The following is a 24,227-nucleotide window of genomic DNA, read 5'->3' on the forward strand; positions in this document are numbered from 1 at the left end:
AGTGGTTGGCAACGTCACTTTGTAAAAAAACAACAAAAAAACTGAACACATAATACGCATGCACATGACGTCACCGTTTTCACAAATTCAAAACAAATTCACAAAAACTTGTGTTTCTAAGGACAAGCTACTCCATCAGGCGCCATTATTCTTTCCACATTCAGTTTTGCTGTGTGCTCACTGCTCACACTACACTATATGCCTTCATTTTTGAAAGGTCAACAAATATGTAATCCACACACACCTGTTGATGTATGCATCGTTATAAAAGTAAAACGGCCTGTTTGTTAATATTACAAAGTAAAACATTAGTGATCCATAATAGCTAGTTGCCATGTGACTTTAAAATGTCATTAACACAATTTATTTTGTACATTTTGCAATTAGATGGGAAGGATTATGTATTATGTTACTTATTATAATAATGTTCATAATAATTAAGCATGCAAAATACTACCATTATGTAAAAATAGTTGATTTTTTAATTATTTATCAGCATAAACGTAATGAGACTTTTGTGCTTTTTTGTGAATTTTGAAATGTGCTTAATTGTCATTTAGTTTTTTTAATAAAATTCTTTTGATTTTAAGGTGAAATATGAGCCACGTATGTTCTCAACAGGTCTCCAGAAGGCCACACTGAGGTTGTTAAAAACGTGGACCATTAATTTTGTCTCGCTGGTTTCTGTTCACCGAAGTGATCTAAGAGTCTCTGGCCTGTTTGTCCACCAAGCCCTGTTTCTCAAACAGGTTTCTCTCTCAGGACGAGGACTGACTTTGTACAATTCCCTATGAGTCCTCAAGAATCCCACAGGTATAATTTGTCTTGGATGGTTAGACAGAGCAGTTATGGAGATTTCATGTGGAATTGTACATTGCACACCTGTGATCATATTTTAGCTAGAACAACCTAGAATTAAACATCCTAATGGCAAGGGATGGCTTTTAACTTCAGATTCACTGTTAGAGTAGTTAAAATAGACTATATGCTATGTGCAAAAAACCTATGTATAGTGCCTAGTTGCATCATGCAAGCAGAAGCAGAAGCCCATGGATATGCTTTGCCTAATAAAAACAACTGAACATTAACTACAGTGCCTGCTAATGACATTCTCATTGGCACTGGCTCAAGTTCACATCCACCCCACCCTGAGAAAAGCAAAGCATGACCTATTGTTTGAGGACTTCCTGATGAAAAGTCTTTTCTTTGGCTGTTAAAAATAATACATCAGTACACAGCAATCTGATGTGTCATCTGATTCAGAGAGGAAAATTATGAAAATGTTTATTTTAAAGATATATTTATCCATCCATTCATCACTTTTATATTACTAACAAGAGGAATAAAACATTAGATCTGAGGCCAGATCACAAAGGTGGTTAGGTAAGAGTTAACGGTTTTGTGTGCATGGAAAGTTGCAATTGCCTATCGGCTCTCTTCTACTGAAAAGGCGATGTTGACTTCCTCTTGCCGAACGAGTCACGTTACCGTCTTTTATTTCACTACACACCACAGTAAAGTCACAAGCAGAGTTAAATCAAACACCATTTAATTATTTAATTTCCATAATTCCAAAATTAAGTTAATTGTTCACTGCATTACACTTACGTAAGAGGAACATATATAGGCATACAAAATGGAAAACAGAAAAGTTGTGTTGGAAAAACAGAAAAAAAAAAAAAAAAGTCAAACAATACATTTAAAAAAGAAAAAGTTAATTATGTGCTGGCCCTTAAACAAAGACCATTGTCTAAACAGATTTAAACCTCACTTTAACTGACCAAAGCGGGGAAAAAAGCCAAAGATTTTTGTGCCAAAGCATTTGGTTTGAGAGACAGCATTAGCCGCTAATCCCTCCTGCTTGCAAGTGCTGTGCCGAGTGGAGAGGTAGTTTTCTTTCCTGGTGCAAGGCATGGGAGAGTTTTTAAGCTGGAAAGAAAAACTATAGGTCTTTCGGGGTGCTCGGCATGGAGGAAAATCTTTTGGCTGTGCAACTTACACATTCTGTACATTTTGTATGGGCTGTTAGTCGCCATCTTGAAAAGCACTTGAGCAAACAGCTGACATACATTCATTTGCTCCGTCTGCATTTCATCCCCTGACAGAGTTGAAAGGCATTTTTGGTTTCCACAATGACAGGTTTTAAAACTAAACACCATTTTCTTTGTTTTAAAGAAGAATTTAAGAGCAGACCAGCACATATAAGAGAGAGAGAGAGAGAAAAAATACAAGTATCAACAGGTCAGTTCAGCAAAGTTCTCAATGGCTTCATGTTTTCATTACAGTAGAGAGCTTGAATATTCTTGTGCCCTTAAAAACCAGCATAGATCTGAGAAAATCGCAATGCAATAAAAAGGACTAAAAACAACGAAACGGAACAAAACAAAACTGAAAGGTTGACCTGATAGTGCTGCATTTGATTTGATAGAATTGCAACCAAAAATCCAAATACAGCAAAGATAATGCACCAAACAGAAGGGAGGAATCTAATCTCTTTTAAGATGCACTCGTATCACTTTGGTGCTCCAGCAAACATGATAATAGTCCAACAATTCGGGCCAATACATTCAGACATCTCATCCCTTGAAAAAAAGAGAGAAGTCATTTTAAAGGCTCTGTAAAATACAAATAAAGATGCAATTCGTAATAAAAGTAAACAAAATATGTGACAGGCCAAAAATGCCGGTTTGCTGGTATATGATTATAAAATATCCACAGCCCTTGATTGGTTATCCTAGATTTTTTTGCATTGCTTAGCTTGCTGACTATCCTATAAATATTCACTTTCGAACACGCAAACTAAATAATCCCACACACAGCAACTCACATTCGTTGTCCTACCACAAGGACATTTTCAATTCAGATCAATTTAATATGCTGCTTCCATCAAATGGCTCAAAATATAGTCTTTTTTCCTCAGCAGAATTATCTGAGACAGAACAAGGATGGCCCGTCGCCTCTTGAGGGCAACAAAAAACCCTTGTATGTCTCCTTTAGCAGCCGAACAGTTCCGATTCACTGGGCAAAAGGAGTCCGGACCCCCGTGTTCACCATCGCATGTGCAAAGATGGCAAAACAAAAATCTTACACGTCTTCTTAAAAATATATAATCCACTTTGAAAATTGTCCAGTTGATTTGATATAATCAAGGCACATTTGGTTTTGACAGCCAGAGCTGCGGTTTCACTCAGTTTTGAGTTGGTCTCTACGCCGGAGTTATGGTTTTCCCACATCCACTGTGATTTTGGTGAATAGCTGGTCTTTCTCAGTCTGAACAACTGTGTATTTTAGTGAATTGATCCCATCTATAGCCATCGTTTCCCTTGTGTGAGCTATTCGGTCAAACCTGTAACAGGAAATGGCATGATTAACATTCCACAGTGCAGGAGGGTAGTTGTTTAAGTGGCCTCTATTTGCACAGTCTTGTTAACCATTTAACAAAGCAGTCACTCAACTGCAATGCATTTCAAAGCACTTAAGGTTTTACAGAACGTTGTCAGAAAGCTGTAATATGTTTAGGTACCTCTGTGGATTGGGGTCGTTTTGTTTGTCTCGCTCATGACGGATCATTCTACATCTCCCAATGAGTGCATCGGGCCTTGATATAGTCATCCCTTTGGAGGTAACCCTGTGAAAACATGCAGTGCTTTTCAGTTAATTGAATTAAACACTCTTGAATGCATGTGTAGAGAATAAACATCCATAATTATCTAGTTCATGTTATAATAGGTCAGAGACATTAGCCGCACTTCCACTGTCGGGCCAAACCGTTCTCGTTGCTTAAAGGGAGAGTTCACCCAAAATTGAAAATTCAGTCATCATTTAGTCACCCTCAAGTTTTTCCAAACCTGTATGAATTTCTTTCATCTGTTGAACACAAAAGAAGATATTTTAAAGAATGTCAGAAACCAAACAGGTAATGAAACCCATTGACTTCCATTTTTTCATACTATGGAAGGCAAAGAGGTCCATCAACTGTTTGGTTGATCTTCAAAATATCTTCATTGTATGGACAAAAACACAAGCATTTTTTTGGGGGGTGCAATATCACAAACAATGGCAAACAGTTTCAAAGATACTGATATTTATTTACTCATTCATGTAGATACGAGCTGAACTTGCTTCCTCAACAAACCACACAACTTATGTCTGCAGCACAAACAGTGGGAAATATTTTTTTGAGTATTTGTTTAAAGTTACATTTTTAAAGTGCGAATTTAGTTCAGACTGGACTATCACCTACTCTTTTGCATTTGAAATTTAAAAGCTGTTTCCTGTTCTGCAAGTGTTTTTCTGAACATTTCCTGAACATTCAAGGCTGTAGCTGAGCAGCTGACAAATGCAGGTGGTCATGAGGGTGAAGTTCATCTAATCCAGAGTAACTCTCCACTATCCTTTGAATAACAGCGTCGAAAGGCCCTCAAAAATAAAAAAGTACACATGATAAGATAGATGTGGGAAAGTATTCTTGTGACGTGCAAATAAGACGTTAAACAGGTTTTGTCTTCCGTCTGCACCCTGATAAGCCGATGATAAGGGGTTTTATCTGCCCCTTCCTGCTTGTGGCAGAACTATTACAACCAGGAAAAGAACCACATTTCTGTTACACTAGTATTCAAGTGTTTGGCGTCGGTAAATTAAATGGTAACTTTTCGGTAAATTTTTGGAAACACTTTATTTTACTTTTATTTACTTGTTACATATATTGCATAATTACATGCAACTAACCCTCAGACAAACCCTAATCTTAACCCTAACCCTATAGTAAGTACATGTTGTTAATTAATATTACTCCATACTTAAATATAGAATTACACTGTAAGAAGGACGCCTTGAAATAAAGTGTAACCATTTAAAAAAAAGGAGTAATCTCTTTGGCTCACAAAGGCTGCATTTATTTAAAAATACAGAAAAAACAGCAATATTTTGACATTTCTATTTTAGCTTTCCATTTTAATATATTTTAAAATGTAATTTATTTGTGTGATGGCAAAGCTCAATCATTACTCCAGTCTTAAGTGTCACATGATCCTCAAAAAATATTTCTTAATATTTCATCAATGTTCAAAACAGGTGTTCTGCTTAATATTTGTTTGTGGAAGAAACCATTATAAATATTTTCCAGGATTCTTTATAGAAAGTTCAAAAGAGCAGCATTTATTTGAAAAATATATATTTATTTTGCAACAATGTAAAAGTCTTTACGGTCACTTTACATCAATTGAATGCATCACTGCTAAAAAAAAAAGTAGTAATTTCTATAAAAACAAAACAAAAAACCAAACCCCAAACCTCAAACGTTTGAATTGTAGTATGTGCTCTGTATCACATGCTTGAGCTTTTTGACTGTGCAATGCCATGCTTACAGCACAGCCACAGGATGTGTGAGGCTCAGAATGGAACTTTCAGCTGAACGTACACTTCCGTTTTTTGCTGGATCAGAGGTTTCCTTGGTTAAATCGCACTAGAATGCAGACATGAGCTCGGCTCTAGGACAAAAACATTAAAGTGTTTTTTAATAGAAAGGGGCGTTCACACTAAACTTCACACTCCATTCATTTTCATCCTTACGCATTTGAATGTGGGTGTACGCCAACGCAAACAGAGTCGTTTCACATTTTACATTTTTAAATGTCTATTTTCTCTCCCTCCAAACTTGTTTGCTCTTTTTTTTTTTTCGTTTTTGATGAACAATGATGTTTGATGTTGCTTACATCCAAACAAGTGAAAAGATTACTTAAATTTTGGTCTGTTCATTGCGTAAAACTATCGTATGACTTCCAAATACAAGTCAAATGAACTACTTTTATGGGGCTTTTACAGTGCTTGTATATTGTTGTATGGTATAAATTCAGAGCGCAAATTCCAAGTATGGGACGGCTACACATCACATCACTTAAATCTGTGAAGATTCTCTAAAAACTCGTTTTTATGTGTGTGTTCCAATCAGCAAATGGGTTTGGAACAGGTTGAGGGGTGAGTAAAAAAAAGACAGAACTGTCATAATTGGGTGAAATATTCCTTTAAAAGGGTTCTCGAACCTGTTAAATATGTCGTCGTCCTCCCCTCCCCAGCCCCAGTAGTTGTTTGGGAAGCCGTTGATCTTCAGAAACTGTTCTTTGCTCAGTGATGACACGCCACCAAAGTACTGCGTGTATGGCAACCTGTTGGAGACGGACAGAGAGAGAGAGAGAGAGAGAGATAGAAACTGGGAAACAGTTGCGTGTTGTGTGGCAGTTGTTAGGTCAGGTGTAGAAGAAGTGCAGCACGCAGCTTGGTGTTTCTCTGCAGGGAAATGACAGTGCAGTAATGAGAACTGGCAGGGGGCCGAACTTAAGCCCGAAAGCAACTGCTGCCTCTGTGCTTTCCTGTAAGCCAGTTGCTCTTGTAAATTATCAGGAGGTGTCACTCCTGATAACCCACACGCGTAATGGTCGACATAGTGATGATAACCATAGCAATAGTTTTGCGTCAAGAAACACGGATGGTGTGAGATACTTTTGACCAAACTAAAGGCACCAGAGATGTATTGTCTATCATTATATCTGAATAGAGCTCTGGAAATTATACTTTTGAAATTCCCTGATATTTTAAGAAATAAAATTTAATTATTCATCAATTTATTAATATTATAAAAAAAGTAGTTGACATTACATTTTCGGTTTAAGCAGTATCTTGTGTTACATACATAATACAACAAAATGTATCTAATATTTTAACTTTTAAAAATGAATTTGTTACACAGCATGACCATTTCAAATGAACTAGGCTAAAATATTATACTATAATACATTATATTTTAATCAGGATTTATTTAGTAATTTTATAGAGATCGCACTCAAAAAGAGACATTCTATTCAAATAAATACTTTAAATCTGAGTATAAGTAGAATAATTATATTGACTACTGAAATGTTGACTTTAAGGACTGAAATTTCCTGATACTTCAATGACAGAATATAATCTTAACATTGAAATAAAATCAACTTACAGGTAACAACAGCTAATCTACAGATTAACCCATTTTGGTGTTGCTGTTAACCTAGAAACAAACAATTTTTGAGTCTGACTTGTCTCTGAATTTGAATGAAATTGTTATCCTGTAATTACAGTAATTTCGACAAGACTTGGACACAGCAGTAGACCACCCCCTCCCTTTGACCACACACACCAACACTGCTATCCAAAAATGTTAGCAAACCTGATTGTCACCACAAGACAACCACTTGAAGCTTCATCTGGGAGTTGAAACTAATAACACCAGAATGGATTCATGTACAGCTTTGCTGCTAATACCTATTGTAAATCACAATATCAAGTCACATATTCTTTTACAAAATACTAAAGAGCATCAGCAAACACTGGCTATGATAAAATGGAATATCAAACAGAAATATGTGCAATATAAGCAGCTTTAAAGGAATTTTCAAATAAGAAAATTCTGTCATTAATTTATTAATCTTGTGACATTCAAACCCGCATGAAAAAAGAATAATAAAAGTAGCCTGCATGATTTGCGAGCAATATAACAGTCTATGCATAATCTATTTGTTAGATTTCGATTTAAAGTCGTACTTCACTGGAATAAACCAACAACAACTGATGCAACAACTGAAAATAGCTATTAGCTATTGACTTGGAATACAGCACTAGGGATGCATGATAAATCGCCCACCATATCGGTATCAGACAATTTATGTTCATTTTTAATGTTATCGTTATTGGCCCGACAAGAAAATTTGGCTGATATATTACGGCCGATAAATAATGGATTATTTCAGCTGAGACAATTCAGATATGCTCTGTTCACTGTGAAGGTTTTGAATTGCTTGAATCACTTCAAAAAGGAAAATACAGTTAAGTGCAACATGTGCTCTGTCATATAGGCTACATAAAATTATAATGGGAACACATTGTGTACTTGGGACATGGATTTAATGGTGAGACTTGTTTTTGTAATAAGGCTCTCAAAAATTATATACAAATTTGGATTGAGATTTATCGGCCAATATATTGGTTATCGGCTTTCAAATATTAAGAATTATCGGTATAGATATCGGCCACAATTTTCATATCGGTGCATCCCTATACAGCGCAAGCCAGTTTATGAAACTTTGTTTTTGCGTTGTTTTGTTTTATTGAATCGACATTCACTGTCCCCAGTTGCATTGCATTGAAATGGGTCTAGAAATAAGGACGAGTAAATGATGACAGAACTTTATTTTTGGTCAACTATCCCTTTAGAAACTGCAAAATTACAACCAGGAAAAATGAACATGTATTCAAAGTAAAACACACATAATGCATACAGAGGGGGGGGGGGGGGGGAGGAGGAGTGCATTTAAAGGTCCCATTGCATGGATTATTTTAGAATGTTTCCTGGGGTGCCCTTATAATGTTAGTATGTTTTTTAGATCAAAAGTTGTTATAATTTAGAAATAAAACGCATATTTCCTAGCCTGATTTTAGCCTCTGATTTGAACGCTCTGTTTGAAGGGGCGTGTCTGCTGTGAGACTTCAGTGTAAACGCCCACTGCTGTGATTGGCTGACATGCTTGCATATGAAATATCTAGCATTACATGTGGAACTCTCTCGAAAACTTTTAATATTACAGCTATTATACGGTTTTACTATTACAGCTATCAAGATGAACAAATCGTGAGAAGTTTTTATAAGTATTTAGATCTATTCCCATCACATAAAAGGTTGCAGTGATGAGCACTGAGCAGATGACAGCCTGTTGATCGCGTGAATGAAGATCTTATCATTGCAACTCAGTTTCTGCACTCTCACTAATGATTTCACCAATGCAAACATGAGGTAAGTAGAGTAAGAGCTTTGTTGTGCAGCGTAACAGCGTCATTGATTTCATAACGAGTTTTGACAAGTGTCCAGATAAACTCGTGCTGTGTGATTGACAGCTTGGGCGATTGGAAAGGGATTGTTCTTTGATCGCTTTCTGTATATATATATATTAATCACAGTTTAAGTAAGATTATTTTAATCCTACTAAGAGAAGCGACGTGAAGTTGATCGTTTAGTCACTGGCTTGATTTACTGATGCATAAACAGTATTGAACGACTTTGAGAGAAAGATTATCTGTCTGAACTTGAACAACTACACATCAGAAATTCACATAACCCTCTGGTTCTTCAGAGGCTTGGATGAAAGAACTAAAAAAATACTTTTGTGTTCATTTGTACATCCAAACACTGAGCAACTGCCATGCTTCGCTCGTTTGCAAGCCATGATGTCTCTCGTGGAAAAACCAATATCGCGCCCGCGCAGCTCATTTTCTCATGGGCGGGCCAAATTCTTTTTGCGAGCAAAGAAGAGAAAGGGGAGGTAACCTTTATATTTCTAGATTCGCCCGTCTGAGCTTTCATTTTCTCAAAAATACCCAGGGCTTGGTTTACACCCATCAAAACGTCTAGCCACTGGGGGACCATAGGCAGGCTAGGGAAAGTCATATTAAGGTTAAAAAAAACTCATAAAGTGAAATTTTCATGCAATGGGACCTTTAAATACATTCAAAGTTAAACAAGACAATTATGGATGAAAGTATGCAAAAACATACTTTTTTTTTGGCCAAATGTCGATCCAATATCATAAATGGCCTTCATTATGATTTGGTTGCTGTTTTGCATACAAGATTGGCTCTACATAAAGGTGTCTCTGTTTGAAATAAATGAGTAAACACTATCCCCCTACACCAGGTCCTGGCCCGCTCTTGTCTGACGTTCTTCCGCACGATAACTCTTGAAAATTACAAATTACATCCAGATGCTTTTGAAGTTCTGTGTGAGAAGAAAGCTGCCCTGCTTCTGCGGCCCATGCTAACAGTGGTGAACGCTGTAAAGACTTTATAAAGGACTGCTGGCATCTGTTACAAAAGAGCTACCCAATTGTTTCAGTGTGTGGAAGTTTAAAACCTAACCTTTATCATATATTTCCTCATTACAGACAAAAGGACACACGTGAACGCACACACGCCTTCACATACATCATACTCATATTACACAAAGCTTGTGCTGGAGGTCAGTGGTACAAGCTGATCCAATGAGCTACAGTTTCCCTTTAGACAGAGAGTTGAGCTCCCAATGGGCTCTAATCTGAATCATGTGTGACGTCGCTAGAATTTTCCCAACCAAACGCTGCTACTTTATCATTTATCTGACGGTTTTATCTAAAGTGACTCGTTTATTACAGGGCAAATCCTGCTGGAATAAATGGGGGTTAAAGGATATTCTGGATTAAATATGACCAGGTTAAATCAACAGCATCCGTTGCCTGCTGTGGATTACCAACGAAAATAAAGTTGACTAGTCCCTCGGTAACTATTAATAAATAAAAAAAAAACATTTACAGTAATTTAACCCAGAATATTATTTTAAGGTCACAGTGGTGATAGACCGAAATTATAATACAAAATATAAAAATATATTATAATAGAAAATAGATTGTTTTGACTATTGAAAATCTGCATTTAAGACTACAGATATCTTGGACTTGAGTACTGTGGTGGTACCATGGTACATACAGATGTTATTTGATATATTCCATGGTAATGAATGATTACTATATTCATATACAATGGTATTTAGAAGATCTTATATCAGTTGAGTTGTTTCATATCACTGTGACTGTCTATCCACAACTGTTCAAATGTTTGGGATCAGTAAGACTTTTTTAAATGTTTCTGAATTCTCTTATGTTCACCAAGGCTGCATTATTTTATACCAAAAATATAGTAAAGATAAATATTAATATTGTGAAATAGTATTACTATTAAAAATAATTGTTTTCTATTCGAATATATTTTAAAATGGAATTTATTTCTATGATCAAAGCTGAAGCCAGTCTTCAGTGTCACATGATCCTTCAGAAATCATTCTAATATGCTGATTTGCTGCTCAAAGAATGTTTCTCATTATTATCAATGATGAAAACAGTTTTCTGTTATTTTTGTGAAAACTGTGATGTAGATTTTTTTCCAGAATCCTTTAATGAATAAAACGTTCAAAAGAACAGCATTTATTTGAAATACAGTTCATAAAATGTAAAACATAACTTGTCACATTATAAATGTCTTTACTGTCACTTTAATCACTGTCAATTTAATGCATCCTTGCTGAATATAAGAAATAATTTCTTTCCAAAATAGTAATTTAACCAATTTAAACTGAATTAAATATATTTAAAAAAATTATTAGATATTAAAATTACCACGTCTTATTATTTTTTATATTAAAACCTTAAATATTTTTTAGTATTTAAACGAATCCAACTAGATTATTTTCTTTTTATTTGAAACTTGCTGAATGCAAACCAAAAGATATATGATTATTTTAACAATTGGTGAAGCTTGGCATCAGTACAAAAACATCTGTTTTACTATCTAAAAAGGCTCTAATGGCTGATTTATACTTCTCCGTTGGACCTACGCCATAGCCTTTATGCGTCGGTTTTCATGTATACTTCTGCGTCGTCGTCCGTGTCGACATGCAATTACCCATGCAGACCATTGGTAGGCAGTGTTGATAAATAATAAATAAATGTATTTATTTTCACTTATGTCGCAAGCTGAAATGTGTACGAGGAAATGCGATGCTATAGCAGATTTTTTTTTTTACCTGAGGGAGGGGTTCTAGCAGACCAATCACAGCGCTTGCGGTCTGTGTAGAATTGACGCACACAGCCTATGGCAAAGGTTCGATGGAGAGGTATAATATAAATAAGCCTTAAGTGCGCTTTCAGACCTGTAGATCGTTTGCTTTGTTCCAAAACAGGGACTTAATTTGATACAATGTAGGATTTTCTTCTTGATTCGGTTCACTTTCACAAGGCAAAATTTCAAAGAATATCTTTTTTTTTTAATGCAAGTCACAAGTGAGTAAAACTGTCCTCTTATTGGTCAGAGTTTCCTCTACGTCATCCATCAAGATTGATTGACAAGTTCGCTCCGTGATTCATCTTAAGAAGGCAATAATCACGAGAAGTGCCAGTAATACAAAGGTCCAGTCCGCTCACGACCTTTAATTCATTGAAAGTCTTTGGGATGTGCTGCAGTAAACTTTACAGAGTGCTTGACTCTTGCATTATCTATTCAATATCTTGACCAAAAATGAATACACACTCTCGCTGATCAATGTTTAAATGTGAATAAAAGCCTAATTTATATCTGTTCATCATATAAAGTGATAGAGTCTCTTCAGAAAATTTGGACTAAACTGTTTCTAAAACTTCTTTCTCATTTTGACCAGTTTGGGACATGTCCTGCTCATGTTTCTTTGTCACGCTCAACATGTAAATACTGTCCCAGTCCCTGCCATATATATGTACACAGAAATATGTACACCACAGCCGACATGATACTGCAACATGATACTTTTAAATTAGTATGTGCATTTGTAATCCAAATAAATATGAATACATACTGACACATTCTGGGGGCTGAAAATACACCATTTAGCCATGGCATAAAACAACAGTCAACAAAAAACAGAAATACCTGAAGCCAAACTTGTCCATAGACACAGACAGATGCCTGGGTTGATTGTAGCACTTGTAGAAGTTGCGGTCATCCATTGGAATGAGGTCAACGTCGCTGAAGACAAAACAATCATAGTCATACTCCTTCAGAGCCTCCGCATATCCAATGTTGAGGAGCTTGGCACGATTGAACGTCTCCACGCCCGCCTGATGATACAAGGATACAAAGAGAGGATAAGGCCAAGCTGCAAAATTCATATTTAAAGTATGGATGCACCGATACCAGTATCGGGCCCGATACTGATCTCATGTACTCGTACTCGTAAAAATGCTTGTGATAAATTACTCACTGCTCTTGACTAAATAGGCTACCCTTTTCAACTTTACAAAAAGATATAAGCTTAATTAAGCATGAAAATAACTGAAGGAAATATATATTTGATGAACAAATTAAGCCAACTAATAAGATTTATATTCTTTTTGGTTTATCTTCTAAAATAGTACAAGTACCAAAAATGGGAGTATCGGACTCGAAAAAGTGGTATTGGGCATCCCTAATTTAGTGCAAATGAAATCACATTTGAGAGAGTGGTGGAAGAAACGTCATACAATGTTTATAAAGCACTCTTTGCTAAAGTAGGTAAACTGATAAAATCAGTACTTATTTGCTTGATAAATTTACAGTAAAACAGTGGCAGTTGGGTTGCCAGCCACTGTATTCTTTACAGGACTACAACTGTAAGCATTTAAAGTATAGTACTGTTATTACCGAATACAGTATCCTGCTGTAATATGTATTTTACAGTATTACACTGTCTACAGCAATTCATTGCATTTATACAGGGGAATACTGTAATTCCTGGTTTTCAAACTACTTGTATTACATTTGTCATTCAATAAATAAAAATGTCATACTTTTGTTATGTTATTTGTTATAGCAAAGGAAATGGAAATCAGAATACTCTGAGTTTTAAAACCTTTATTTTTTAAGGAAAAAAAGCAGAAAATTGTCTTTTATGAACACATAAGCTGAAATGTCAATATTTAAAAATATTTAAAGTGCAGTTAGTTATCAATGAACAATACTGCTCTTTTTTGCACAATGTTGCCAGTCTTGGAAGTCACTATCCCATTCTTGGTTCTTGACCCATGTTCAGAGTTGATGTCAAAGTACCTAAAAAAAAAAAAAAAACATACATATATATACATATACATATACATTATATATATATATATATATACACATGTATATATATAGACGACCTGGTGACGTTAATTAAGCACACCACTTACGTTACCACTGGATCTGCATCAGATGATTCAGCCTGAAATGACAATAAACAATCGCCAACAGTTACTAACGGTTTCCAAGGCATGTTGTAAGAATAATGCATGTTAATTTTTGCCGTGAAAGATCAATGTTATTCCGTGAAAGCGTTGAGAACAGAGTAAACCGTATGCCCAGGAATAAACAAAAGTGCACATAACATGCGTAAAATTGGTCAAACCAATCAAGAAAAAGTAGACACGAGTCCGAAAAGCTCCAGAAAAGATTGACTTACCATATACACAGACGAACAATTGTTTATCCTTCTTCTCACTCTCCACTTTCCACTTATCCTCGACACAGGCACAAATGTTTTGATTATTCTGGCGCAAAATTAGTGATGAGAAGTCGACTCGACAAAAAAGTTGATTCCTCGTCTCATAATAGCCCTAGTGTCGGAGTCAGGGCCGGTTCTAGACATTTAGGCCCTAGGCAAAATTGATGTTGAAGGCCCCTAGTGCCACATCCCTCCTAATAAACAGCAGCACTTCAAACAAACATTCCTATGCTTTTTGTTTATACAACATGTTATTAAAATTTAGAATAGTAGACATAAAAAATGTATCGCATTGGGAGAAAAGTTAAAATGTATTTTCTTGTCCTAGAAACTTGAAATGAAAAAATAAAGAAAATCAATCCCATAAATCAATGCCTCTACAGTATGATACCGTATTACGAATGAAACCGGCTGAAAACAGAAAACTGCTGTATATTTACAGATATTTAGTAAAAGATACAGTATGATACCGTTTTAAGAAAATACATTATAATACTGTTAGAAGCTACCTATAAATTTACAGTAAAGTTTTACAGTAATATTGGTATATTATATTGCTATATAACACAATAAAACGATTAGTTCTACTGGGTAAAAAGTTTTATTAGATTAAAACTACTTTTTTAGCCTTTGTCTGGAAGATTACTAGCCTGGGTGCCAGCCCGAACCCCGCCCACAACATTTTTTGGTCGGGAAGTTCGGTCTGGACTCGATCCGTTGAGGAGTAATTATGCCCGGCTCCCAAAAGGCCGAGCCAATCAAATTGCCAGGGCGGGCTTTAATCGATGATGGACAGATGATCTGCGGTTACGTAATCACCCACGTCACCAAAGAGCGCTTGATTTGAATTAGTTTACAATAAAGACGACTGCAGCTGGAGAATTGAGATTTCACGAGTTCTTACAAATAAGTCAGATAGAATAAATGCGTATATGAGATTTCACGAGTTCTTACAAATAAGTCAGATAGAATAAATGCGTATATGAGATTTCACGAGTTCACACAAATAAGTCAGATATGCGTATATGACGTGCTGTCCGAGGAGAGGGCTGTGGGCTCGGTAGCCATACTCCCCCCGTATTCCTGGTTGTGAGAGAACAAGACAAGAGTGAGGATTCGGGGTGGTGGAGGGATGCTGAAAAACTGTCAAGGAGTGTTAGGTAAGTTGACAGAGTGAATATGCTTCCTCATGCTGATATAGGGTAACGTTAGACATGGTATTGTTTAATGACAAGTTGATATTGGATTGATTATTTGTACGTGCTCCTCCCAAACTTTGTTTATGAAACATCATGTGTAGATTCTGCCATCGCGTCTGTTATAGAAGATATCCACAGCGCATTCATTTTAAAAGAGGAACAGAAAGCCGCGACATTTTGTTGGTTGAAAATATGAATGAAGAACATGCGTCATTTACATTTACAATAACATGTTGTATAAACAAAAAGCATAGGAATGTTTGTTTGAAGTGCTGCTGTTTATTAGGAGGGATGTGGCACTAGGGGCCTTCAACATCAATTTTGCCTAGGGCCTAAATGTCTAGAACCGGCCCTGACTCCGACACTAGGGCTATTATGAGACGAGGAATCAACTTTTCCTAAAAGAGGAACAGAAAGCCGCGACATTTTGTTGGTTGAAAATATGAATGAAGAACATGCGTCATTTACTCCGTTTACCATTTGCTCTGATTGGTTGTAGGTCTATCCAATTGAGTGCAGAGTTGTTGTTTTTTCCTGGTTCGGTTGAGACACGCCCCATAATCAAATCTCTATGGAGCAGTATCAGACTCACATTCTGACTAGAATATGAGTATGACGAAGTCAGGCTAGAAGATTACATGAATTTCACATAATTCCTATTCCCATGTAGGCTAATCATAGTTTCAGCCAAAACATCCTAGTTATTGTCACCACAATAAAACTAATGTGGTATTTGCCACTGCTGAAAAAATATATAAAATAAAATAAACAAAAAGACAAAGATTTTGAAATTATAAATATTAATTTTTACAAACTATGATTACCATGATGCAATTTTGTAAAGAACATCCTGAAGAGTCCAAAAGGTGACTTTTCGCTGGCTTTGGGCCTTCTACTCATGATTAATGGATGCGATCCCTGTCTAGAGTCCACCTTTTCTTCATCTGAAGAGCATCAATGCAGCACTTGAGCTCGTGGAATGAAATTTAATGACGGTGGAGCCTCAGGGGTGCAGCGCTATCTGTTGTTAACCTCCTGTGCACCCAACAGAGAGTAGCCATCTTCTCTTTTATAACACACAGGAAACTCAAATGAGCTGCCCTGAACGAACTGAGGTGTGCTTGTTCTAGTGGAGAAGAAGACCTCCATGATTGATTTAGAAGATGTGGCCTGTGCATTCAGAGCGAGACTCCGCTTTAAAGAACCAGATTGTCCTGTTCTACGGCCATCTTTTCAGTCAACATAATGTAGTGTTCTCATATGTCAACACCCAGATCTGATTGTCCGCTTGTAAAGCGTCACTGGAGGATTCATTTACATTTTAGGGATTTCCCAAAAAAAAAAAAATAGTAGACTTAAAAAAGAAGGATTAAAACTCTTGAGAAACCAGAACACAAAGAACTGAAAGTGACGAAGAGTGCCATTGTTCTTATAGAATAGATGGACAGGAGAGACAGGACAGACAGGAGAGACAGGAGAGACAGGACAGGTCAGCAGGGCTTGCTTTACAGCAAAGAAAATAAACACAGGCTAATCAATTAAAAGAAAAATTCTGTACTTAATTACTCGTTCTTTTTCATTCAATAATTTGGTTTTATGTTCGACAGAAAAACTAGCAGCATAATGGTTTGAGAGTCATTTTTTGGATGAATATTACTTTTCATCAGTAAATAAACAGATAAAGAAGAAAATAGATTTTAAAAAGTCACCAGTCGTCCAAAAGAATGAGATAATGTGATCAAATTACTCTTTCGCAATACAAAGCATTGCTATTTTTGGCACAGAACTGGCATCCATGGCAAATGAGGAAACTAAAAGAGTGAAAACAAGGATGAAATGAAAACGACAAAGAGAAAACAGATAATCAAGAAGCCAACATTACCATTCGTCAGACGCAGCCAGTGAAGCGTAGTGTGTTTGGCCAGAGAAAGAGCAAGCAGACGTCTCACCTTTTCCCGAGTGCAAGGGCCTCTGACGTGCATAAAAGGGTTTTGGTTTGAAGAGGAACAAGGGAAGGAATGTAGTATAGAAGGGTGAAAAAGAAATGCAAGGTGCAGAGAAAAGAAAGGGGTGGCAAACAGAGCAAGAGAATAATTAGAAAGAACAATCACATAACACTTGAGAAAACACTCAGAGAAGATCGCAGACAGGCCCAAGACCTTCTTGGCTAGAGCACATTAGGATGCTTTTAGTGAAACCCGCACAGAAGACACACATTACTCTTTTCATTTACTTGGAACATTCCCATGGAACATAGCTGGCTGTTTGAAATGGATTCAATGAAGACATCTGTTCCCTGTGAGTCCCAAATAAAGGAGACAAGAACCGAAGCACTCGGTCTCACCTCGTTCCAGTCTGTAATGTCATGGGCATTTACTGAAATGATGACAAAAGGCAGTTCAACTTTTTTTTTTTTTTTTAAAGGACGCTCAACCTCAAACAGCAGCGCTCTCTACCACAGTCTGGGAAACTACTGTGTAATTTACCTTGGTTTAGCATTTATTAGCTGTACTTTCTGAAGAATTCCCGAACTCAAGGACGCAACCAGATATTTAAGATTATGGTGATCAAATGCAAATGATTGAGTCCATTAAAAAAACACCATCCAATAAATATTCACTAATCTGAATATTGGGTGCTTCTGTTCTACTCTTTCACATAAAGTTTGGCACTGTGTATTGCAAAAATGTCTTCCGATGTTCCTCATTTCGTTGCTTTGGATAAAAGCCTCTGCTAAAATACTAAATGTAAGTGTACATGGCATGCCTCCCTCAATGTAAGGATATCAAAAGTAGGGCTGCCCCCTAACAGTCGACCAAAAATTAGTCGACGAGAAGAGGCTTGGTCGACCAAATTTTTCTTAGTCAGTTTCTCATAAAAAAAATAAATAAAAAAAAAACTGGCTGGTCCATGTGGTAAGTATGTCAGGCAGAAAATCCAAATGCTCGCCTATCATTAATCAACCTCAAACATGGTTTTGCTAAAAATTTACATTTAAATATTTAATTTACAAAATGTAAAGAAAATAACAGATTTTTTTTTTTTTTTTTTTTTCAAACAAACGTTCAACTGTGGTCAAGACTTGCCTATGCAAAAATGTAAAATCTACAAAATCAACACACAAAAGCGCACAGTGGGCTCTTGCTGTTAAAATCGTTTTTACAACATAATACTCTGAGCTACATTTCTCTAACTGGCCAATGAGAGACAAATGAGGACTTTTAGAAAAGAGCTCACTTAGCAAAACACATGCCAAACTTCATGCCCCGGCACGCCTGTGTAACAAAGAGTTTACATTCCAGAATTTACAAAAGGGAGTAGACAATGTAATTTAAAGGAGTGAGTGATGTTAAACAGAGCTTTACGAGGAACCCATCATTACTGGTAACAAACAGAGCAAAGTGTTGGTGTGTTCAACAGCAGGTCTTATGTTTCAAGATACAGTTTACTTTCAAAGTGACAAGAGGATTTAAATAAAGTCAAGCGGCTGTTGATGTTAGCCTCGCTTTATCTAAGCCATCACTTCCAATTAAATGACATTTACAAACAAAGCTTTTGAATGTTATGCATCGTCTTTAAAAAGCAATGGGTGTAGCCACATCACACACTTGCATCCGATCAGACATAAAAACAGATTATAAGAGTACGTTTTAAAAGAAAATACTATTTTAGTTGTTCTTCTTCAAAATCGTACATTTATTCAATGTATTACTTGCCGTTTCTTCGTCAGTATTTGTGAAATGTGCAGGCAATTTCTAAGTGAAAATAGTTTCAAAGGAAATCCTACACCAGTCTTTTTTTTTTCCCAGTGTATTTCTACAAACGAGCACCGGTATTTAACCTCTGACTCAATGATAACATCAGACTGTACCACAGACCTTTGAACCCTTGTGTTCTTGCAGATAAAGCATTTGTATGAGCTAACAGGTCAAAGATTTTATTGCACTGGTTGAAAGACAAACCTGATTGATGACGTAGACGCCGTAGTCCAGTTGCTGACGCTGTAGGATGGGGTGCAGATAATACAGCCAGTACTTCAGGTGCTCGTCACGGTTCCTGAAAGGGATGATCATTGCCACCTTCTGCTGGGCGATGCAGTCCCTGGGTTTAAAGCGCCCGCCGGGCTGCAACACAGGGTTCTCTGACCTAATGAGGTCTAGGGTGACCGGGTCAGAGAACTCAACCCGGAGTGGACCCACTAGAAGAACAGAGACACAAATTACATGCTTTATTATGGAGACTAAATAAATCTCACTTTCTTAAAGGGAGAGTTCACCAAAAAATAAATATTCTGTCATCATTTACTCACCCTCAAGTTGTTCCAAACCTGTATGAGTTTCTTCTGTTGAACACAAAAGATGATATTTTGAAGAATGTTGGTAACCAGACAGTTGACGGTAGCCATTGACTTGCATCGTATTTTTTTCCCCAACGATGGAAGTCAATGGCTTGTCTTGTTACCAACATTCTTCAAAATATCTTCTTTTGTGTTCAACAGAAGACATTATCAACATAGAACAACATGAGGGTGAGTAAATAATGACAGAATTTTCATTTTTGAGTCAACTATCCCTTTAACAACAATATTGGGACTGGATGACTTTACAACCATTACAAACCAACCAAGCACTATTGTGTCTTAAAGTAAACCATGTCACCTTAGAGAACTCATTGCACTATGGCGGTATATCAGATTACATTATCATACTACTGTTGCTACAAGCAGCAGCAGTGTCAATGTTGTCTGACAAAATTGAAAGATAGCCAGGCAGGACAAAATAACAGACACAATTTTTCCATTACGACACAGGGCTTCAGGGAAGCCGATTCATCAGCATCAGTAGATAATGTGAAAACTACCAAGTGACACTAATGCAAGAGATAAGAAATTGTTGTATTGTTAAAAAAAATTAAACAAAGAGGGGTAAATGTTAACATCCAGAGACTCGACAGCTGTAAAAACATGCTTTTGTTTTTGGAATCTGGATTGAGGGAAGACAAAGTGACAGGTCACATCATTTATAACAAACAAGTTTCTCAGAAATACTAAAATGTGTTGATCAATAATAGACAAGCACAATTGTATGTGAATTCTGGTTTGAGAGAGAGAGAGAGAGAGAGAGAGAGAGAGAGAGAGAGAGAGAGAGAGAGAGAGAGAGAGAGAGAGAGAGAGAGAGAGAGAGAGAGAGAGAGAGAGAGAGAGAGAGAGAGAGAGACTATTTTATTTAAAACAACCGATCTAAACCAGCCAATAGCACAGGATGAGAGATCTGTCCAGAACATGCCTTGTGTATTTAAACCCAAAATACAATGAAAATTGTACATTGAAAATTAAGCCTGCTTTATTTGTAAGACTCACCCAACTAAAAAAAAAACAATGCTAACATCAACTAGTATTACATATATTTTTAACTAATTAATAATTAGATGTGCATTAAAATTGTTAGAAATGGCATTAAACTTTCTGTATACTGGTGAAAAGTTTGGAATCATTAAGATTTTTTTATATGTTTGAAAGAAGACCCTTAAGCTTGAGGATTCATTGGTGAAAAGAAAGTTCAATAGAACAGCGTTTATTTTAATTAGTAATGTTTTGTAACATTATGAATAGACATTTTTGTTCATTTTATAGCATCCTTGTGAATAAAACTATCTGTTTTTTTTTGTTGCTGTTTTTTGTATCAGCAATTCAACATTGTGTACAACTTTCAAATGTAGTGGAATCATGGTTTCCACAAAAATATTAAGCAACAAAAACTGATTCAAAATTGATGAGAAATATTTTTTAAGCAGTAAATCAGCATATAAGAATGATTTCTGAAGGATCATGTGACACTGAAGACTGGAGTAATGATGCTGAAAATCATTGTCATCAGTTTTTATTAAGGATGTATATAAATTTCTAAATAAACAATAGCATATATATGTATATATATATGTGTGTGTGTGTGTGTGTGTGTGTGTGTGTGTGTGTGTGTGTGTGTATATATATATATATATATATATATATATAGATCTTTGAAACAGCTACTCACCCAAGCGAGGTGGATTATCAGGGCATGTTTCCAGCTTTCTCTCAGTTTCTGTGATATTCGTAACAGATGGCAGAGGCACACTGATCTCGTCGGTAGTGACTTTCTGTTCGGTCAGTTTCCTGTGGAACTGCGGGGTTTGCTGATTTTGTACGAAGGCTTGACTTGAATCTGAATTTCTCATATAATATATGAGAGTTACAGAGATGTGAAGGAAACACAGCACAACCACCAGAGAGCAAGTCCTGTGCAAAAGACTGAAATTCACAACTGCATCCGGCATTGTAGAAATCCTGGATATGCTTTCGAATATATATTTTAAAAAGAAAAGGAAAAAAAAGGCTATTTACAATCTAACTCAGTCACTTCCTATCTATTTCCCACTTCCTGGGATTTTTGAGGAACATATTATATATAACGTTACTAAGTTACAAGTTAAACCCCCTATCACATACTGTTTTAATTATTAAAAAATAAAATACAATGTAGTATAATACTTATTTATACAAAAGTCTCAACCGATTCCACCCAATCTTAAATAATTCAACAGCTTAACGTTAGCTCAGTTCTCAACTAACGTTAACGTTACTAACACGCGACCCACTACATTTGGCTTATTTCCTTGAATTAAAACGTCAACGTTATGACAAGTAAAACTACTACAAAACCGAAACTTGAACTTCAGTCCCGATCATGGTTGATGTTTAAACGTGTATGAACGCAAAAAAAAAAGTCCGTTATAAAGTTTGTAGGAGTCACTTGACTTAACGGCACCATAGACTGTGAACGGCACGAAAACAGAAGTAAGACTCCAGATAAAGTTAAACGTCAGCCGACGGCATCTTCTTAAAAACCCACAAAATCTCCAGATCTCCAATGTTTTACATGATAAATCTCCGTGCCAGAGCAATCCGCGGTAATGATATCGCAAGGGAGATGGCGCAAAGTTTCCGGACAGATTCCAAGTCAGTCCGTGAAGTAACGCGTCGCGTAGAGCAGCTTTTAGGTCGGTTGATATGCGCTCAGCTCAGTTCGATCTGTAGAGACTCTGCTGGCGGATTTGTCGTTGATTATGACTTGTAGATCAGCGAAAGAGCTAATTGCGTCATCAAATGAAGCCAGCTACAGCGGAAAGAACTTCGGCTTCAAAATAAAAGCATGCCCTGAAGAGGTTCAATTTAGAATGTTTTGCTTGTCCCATTTAATTCCATTTCATTCCCAGCATATTTATTTTGCTCCTTGGACAGCCCAGTAAAATGCTTTATTTGTGAAACCAGTAGGAAATACACCACTAGGAGTCGAAATTTACCAAATTTGGTAGCCTAGTTGTAGTTGTATTTGTATCAGCACTTATTTGCATGCTTTTGGGCACTGGCATAATTTTTCAGAGCTCTGGCAAACTTAACAGTTCTGGTCTGTGACTATTTACACCAGCCATGAAAAAGCAAAAGTAAAATAAAACTCTTCAAACTCAAAAACACACAAATCCCCAGAGAGAATAAATTGGTAATAAAATTAATATTAATAATAATTAATAAATGAATAAAAAATCTTTCTTTCTTTCTTTCTTTCTTTCTTTCTTTCTTTCTTTCTTTCTTTCTTTCTTTCTTTCTTTCTTTCTTTCTTTCTTTCTTTCTTTCTTTCTTTCTTTCTTTCTTTCTTTCTTTCTTTCTTTCTTTCTTTCTTTCTTTCAGAATGGTAAGCGCTTCTCACGTAGATGTTCAGCGCGGCCTTGTGGTCTAAAAGGAATATAACACCATAAATGTGAAATACAACGGCATGAGCTTTCATACAGTTTTCCCCGATTGCTTAGTAACAAACTATAACGGATTCATTTGTCACAATGTCCAAACTATTCATTTCATTTGATTAAAACTTATAATATGTATAGGCCTATCATATTTCTCAAAACGTTTCACACATTTCACCTGTTTTTACTCACATTCCAATTTTAATTATTTCTGAAAAAATTCTACACAAAAATGCCTTCATTTTACACAGGTTTAGCCATGTTCTCATTCAGAAAACATAAACGCAAAATAACCTAAAATTAATTCAAGTGTCACAATGTGAACTCAAGTAGCACACATTTATGCATGAGTAAACATTACAGTTATGCTTACACACTAAAAGTGGTTTTGTATTGTAAATTAAACTTTTTGCAGAACTCTAAACACATTTTTTTATCATGCAGCTCAGGTGTGTCATTTAGAAAACACTGCGACAAAAAACACTTGTACATGAATTGATCATTTAAAAATCAAAACTCATTGTTTTGAGAAAGAAATAATTTATTTTAGCCTCTTGCATTTGTTTATAGTTTAAATATACCAATTTGATCAATTACAAATCAAAACTCAATGTTTTGAGAAACAAATACATTCTTCACCCTTGCATTTCTGTTTATTTTTGTAAAAATGTACGGCATACAAGTCATCTTTATTTCTATAGAGCTTTATACAATTCAGATTGTTTCAAAGCGGCTTCACAAATAGTAACAAATTCAAATTCTCCTGAAAAGCAGCTCTACAAGTCAATAGTGTCATTATTCAGCTCAAGTCAGTTCAGTGTTGATTCAGTTCAGTTCAGTAACTGTATCAACTGTGCATATACTGTGTGTATTTGTGCACATACATGTGACAAACTCCATGTGCACTTCACTGCACACTGAACAAGCAAAAGACACAAAATAGTGTTTTACATTGTTCACATCTGTGTGTTTTTGACGTGTATGTGGCTATAATCAGTAGATGGTTTGTGTGTAGAATTACTGCTCAAAAAGAAGAAGTGTTTGCTTTTGCAAGAGATGTGGGATATTTTGCATGTTGTGTGCATGTTTCGTATTTCGAGAAATGTAGCCACATAGTTTTAGAAATTGTGTTAAGCAATCTCAGGATA

General features: G+C 36.1%; 1 protein-coding gene across 3 annotated transcripts; it reads right to left on the reverse strand.

The window, feature by feature from the left end:
- Positions 1-1,527: 1,527 nt before the first annotated feature.
- b4galt1l (DP-Gal:betaGlcNAc beta 1,4- galactosyltransferase, polypeptide 1, like) lies at positions 1,528-22,370 on the reverse strand. Of its 3 annotated transcripts, XM_081383154.1 has the most exons (8): positions 21,333-22,326; positions 19,260-19,495; positions 13,788-13,819; positions 13,581-13,668; positions 12,514-12,701; positions 6,042-6,164; positions 3,524-3,628; positions 1,528-3,346 (listed from the first exon to the last, which is right to left on the reverse strand). In XM_081383154.1, exons 1-8 carry the CDS (start codon positions 21,610-21,612, stop codon positions 3,217-3,219), a joined length of 1,182 nt encoding a protein of 393 aa, XP_081239280.1. In that variant the 5' UTR covers positions 21,613-22,326; the 3' UTR covers positions 1,528-3,216. The 3 variants fall into 3 exon arrangements, with proteins under 3 accessions (XP_081239280.1, XP_081239281.1, XP_081239282.1); XM_081383155.1 differs by lacking the exon at positions 13,581-13,668 and having other exon boundaries at positions 13,793-13,819; XM_081383156.1 differs by lacking the exons at positions 13,581-13,668; positions 13,788-13,819 and having other exon boundaries at positions 21,333-22,370.
- Positions 22,371-24,227: the final 1,857 nt, after the last annotated feature.

This window comes from Scardinius erythrophthalmus (assembly GCF_964197995.2).
Source record: "Scardinius erythrophthalmus genome assembly, chromosome: 13".
NCBI classification, from domain to species: domain Eukaryota; kingdom Metazoa; phylum Chordata; class Actinopteri; order Cypriniformes; family Leuciscidae; genus Scardinius; species Scardinius erythrophthalmus.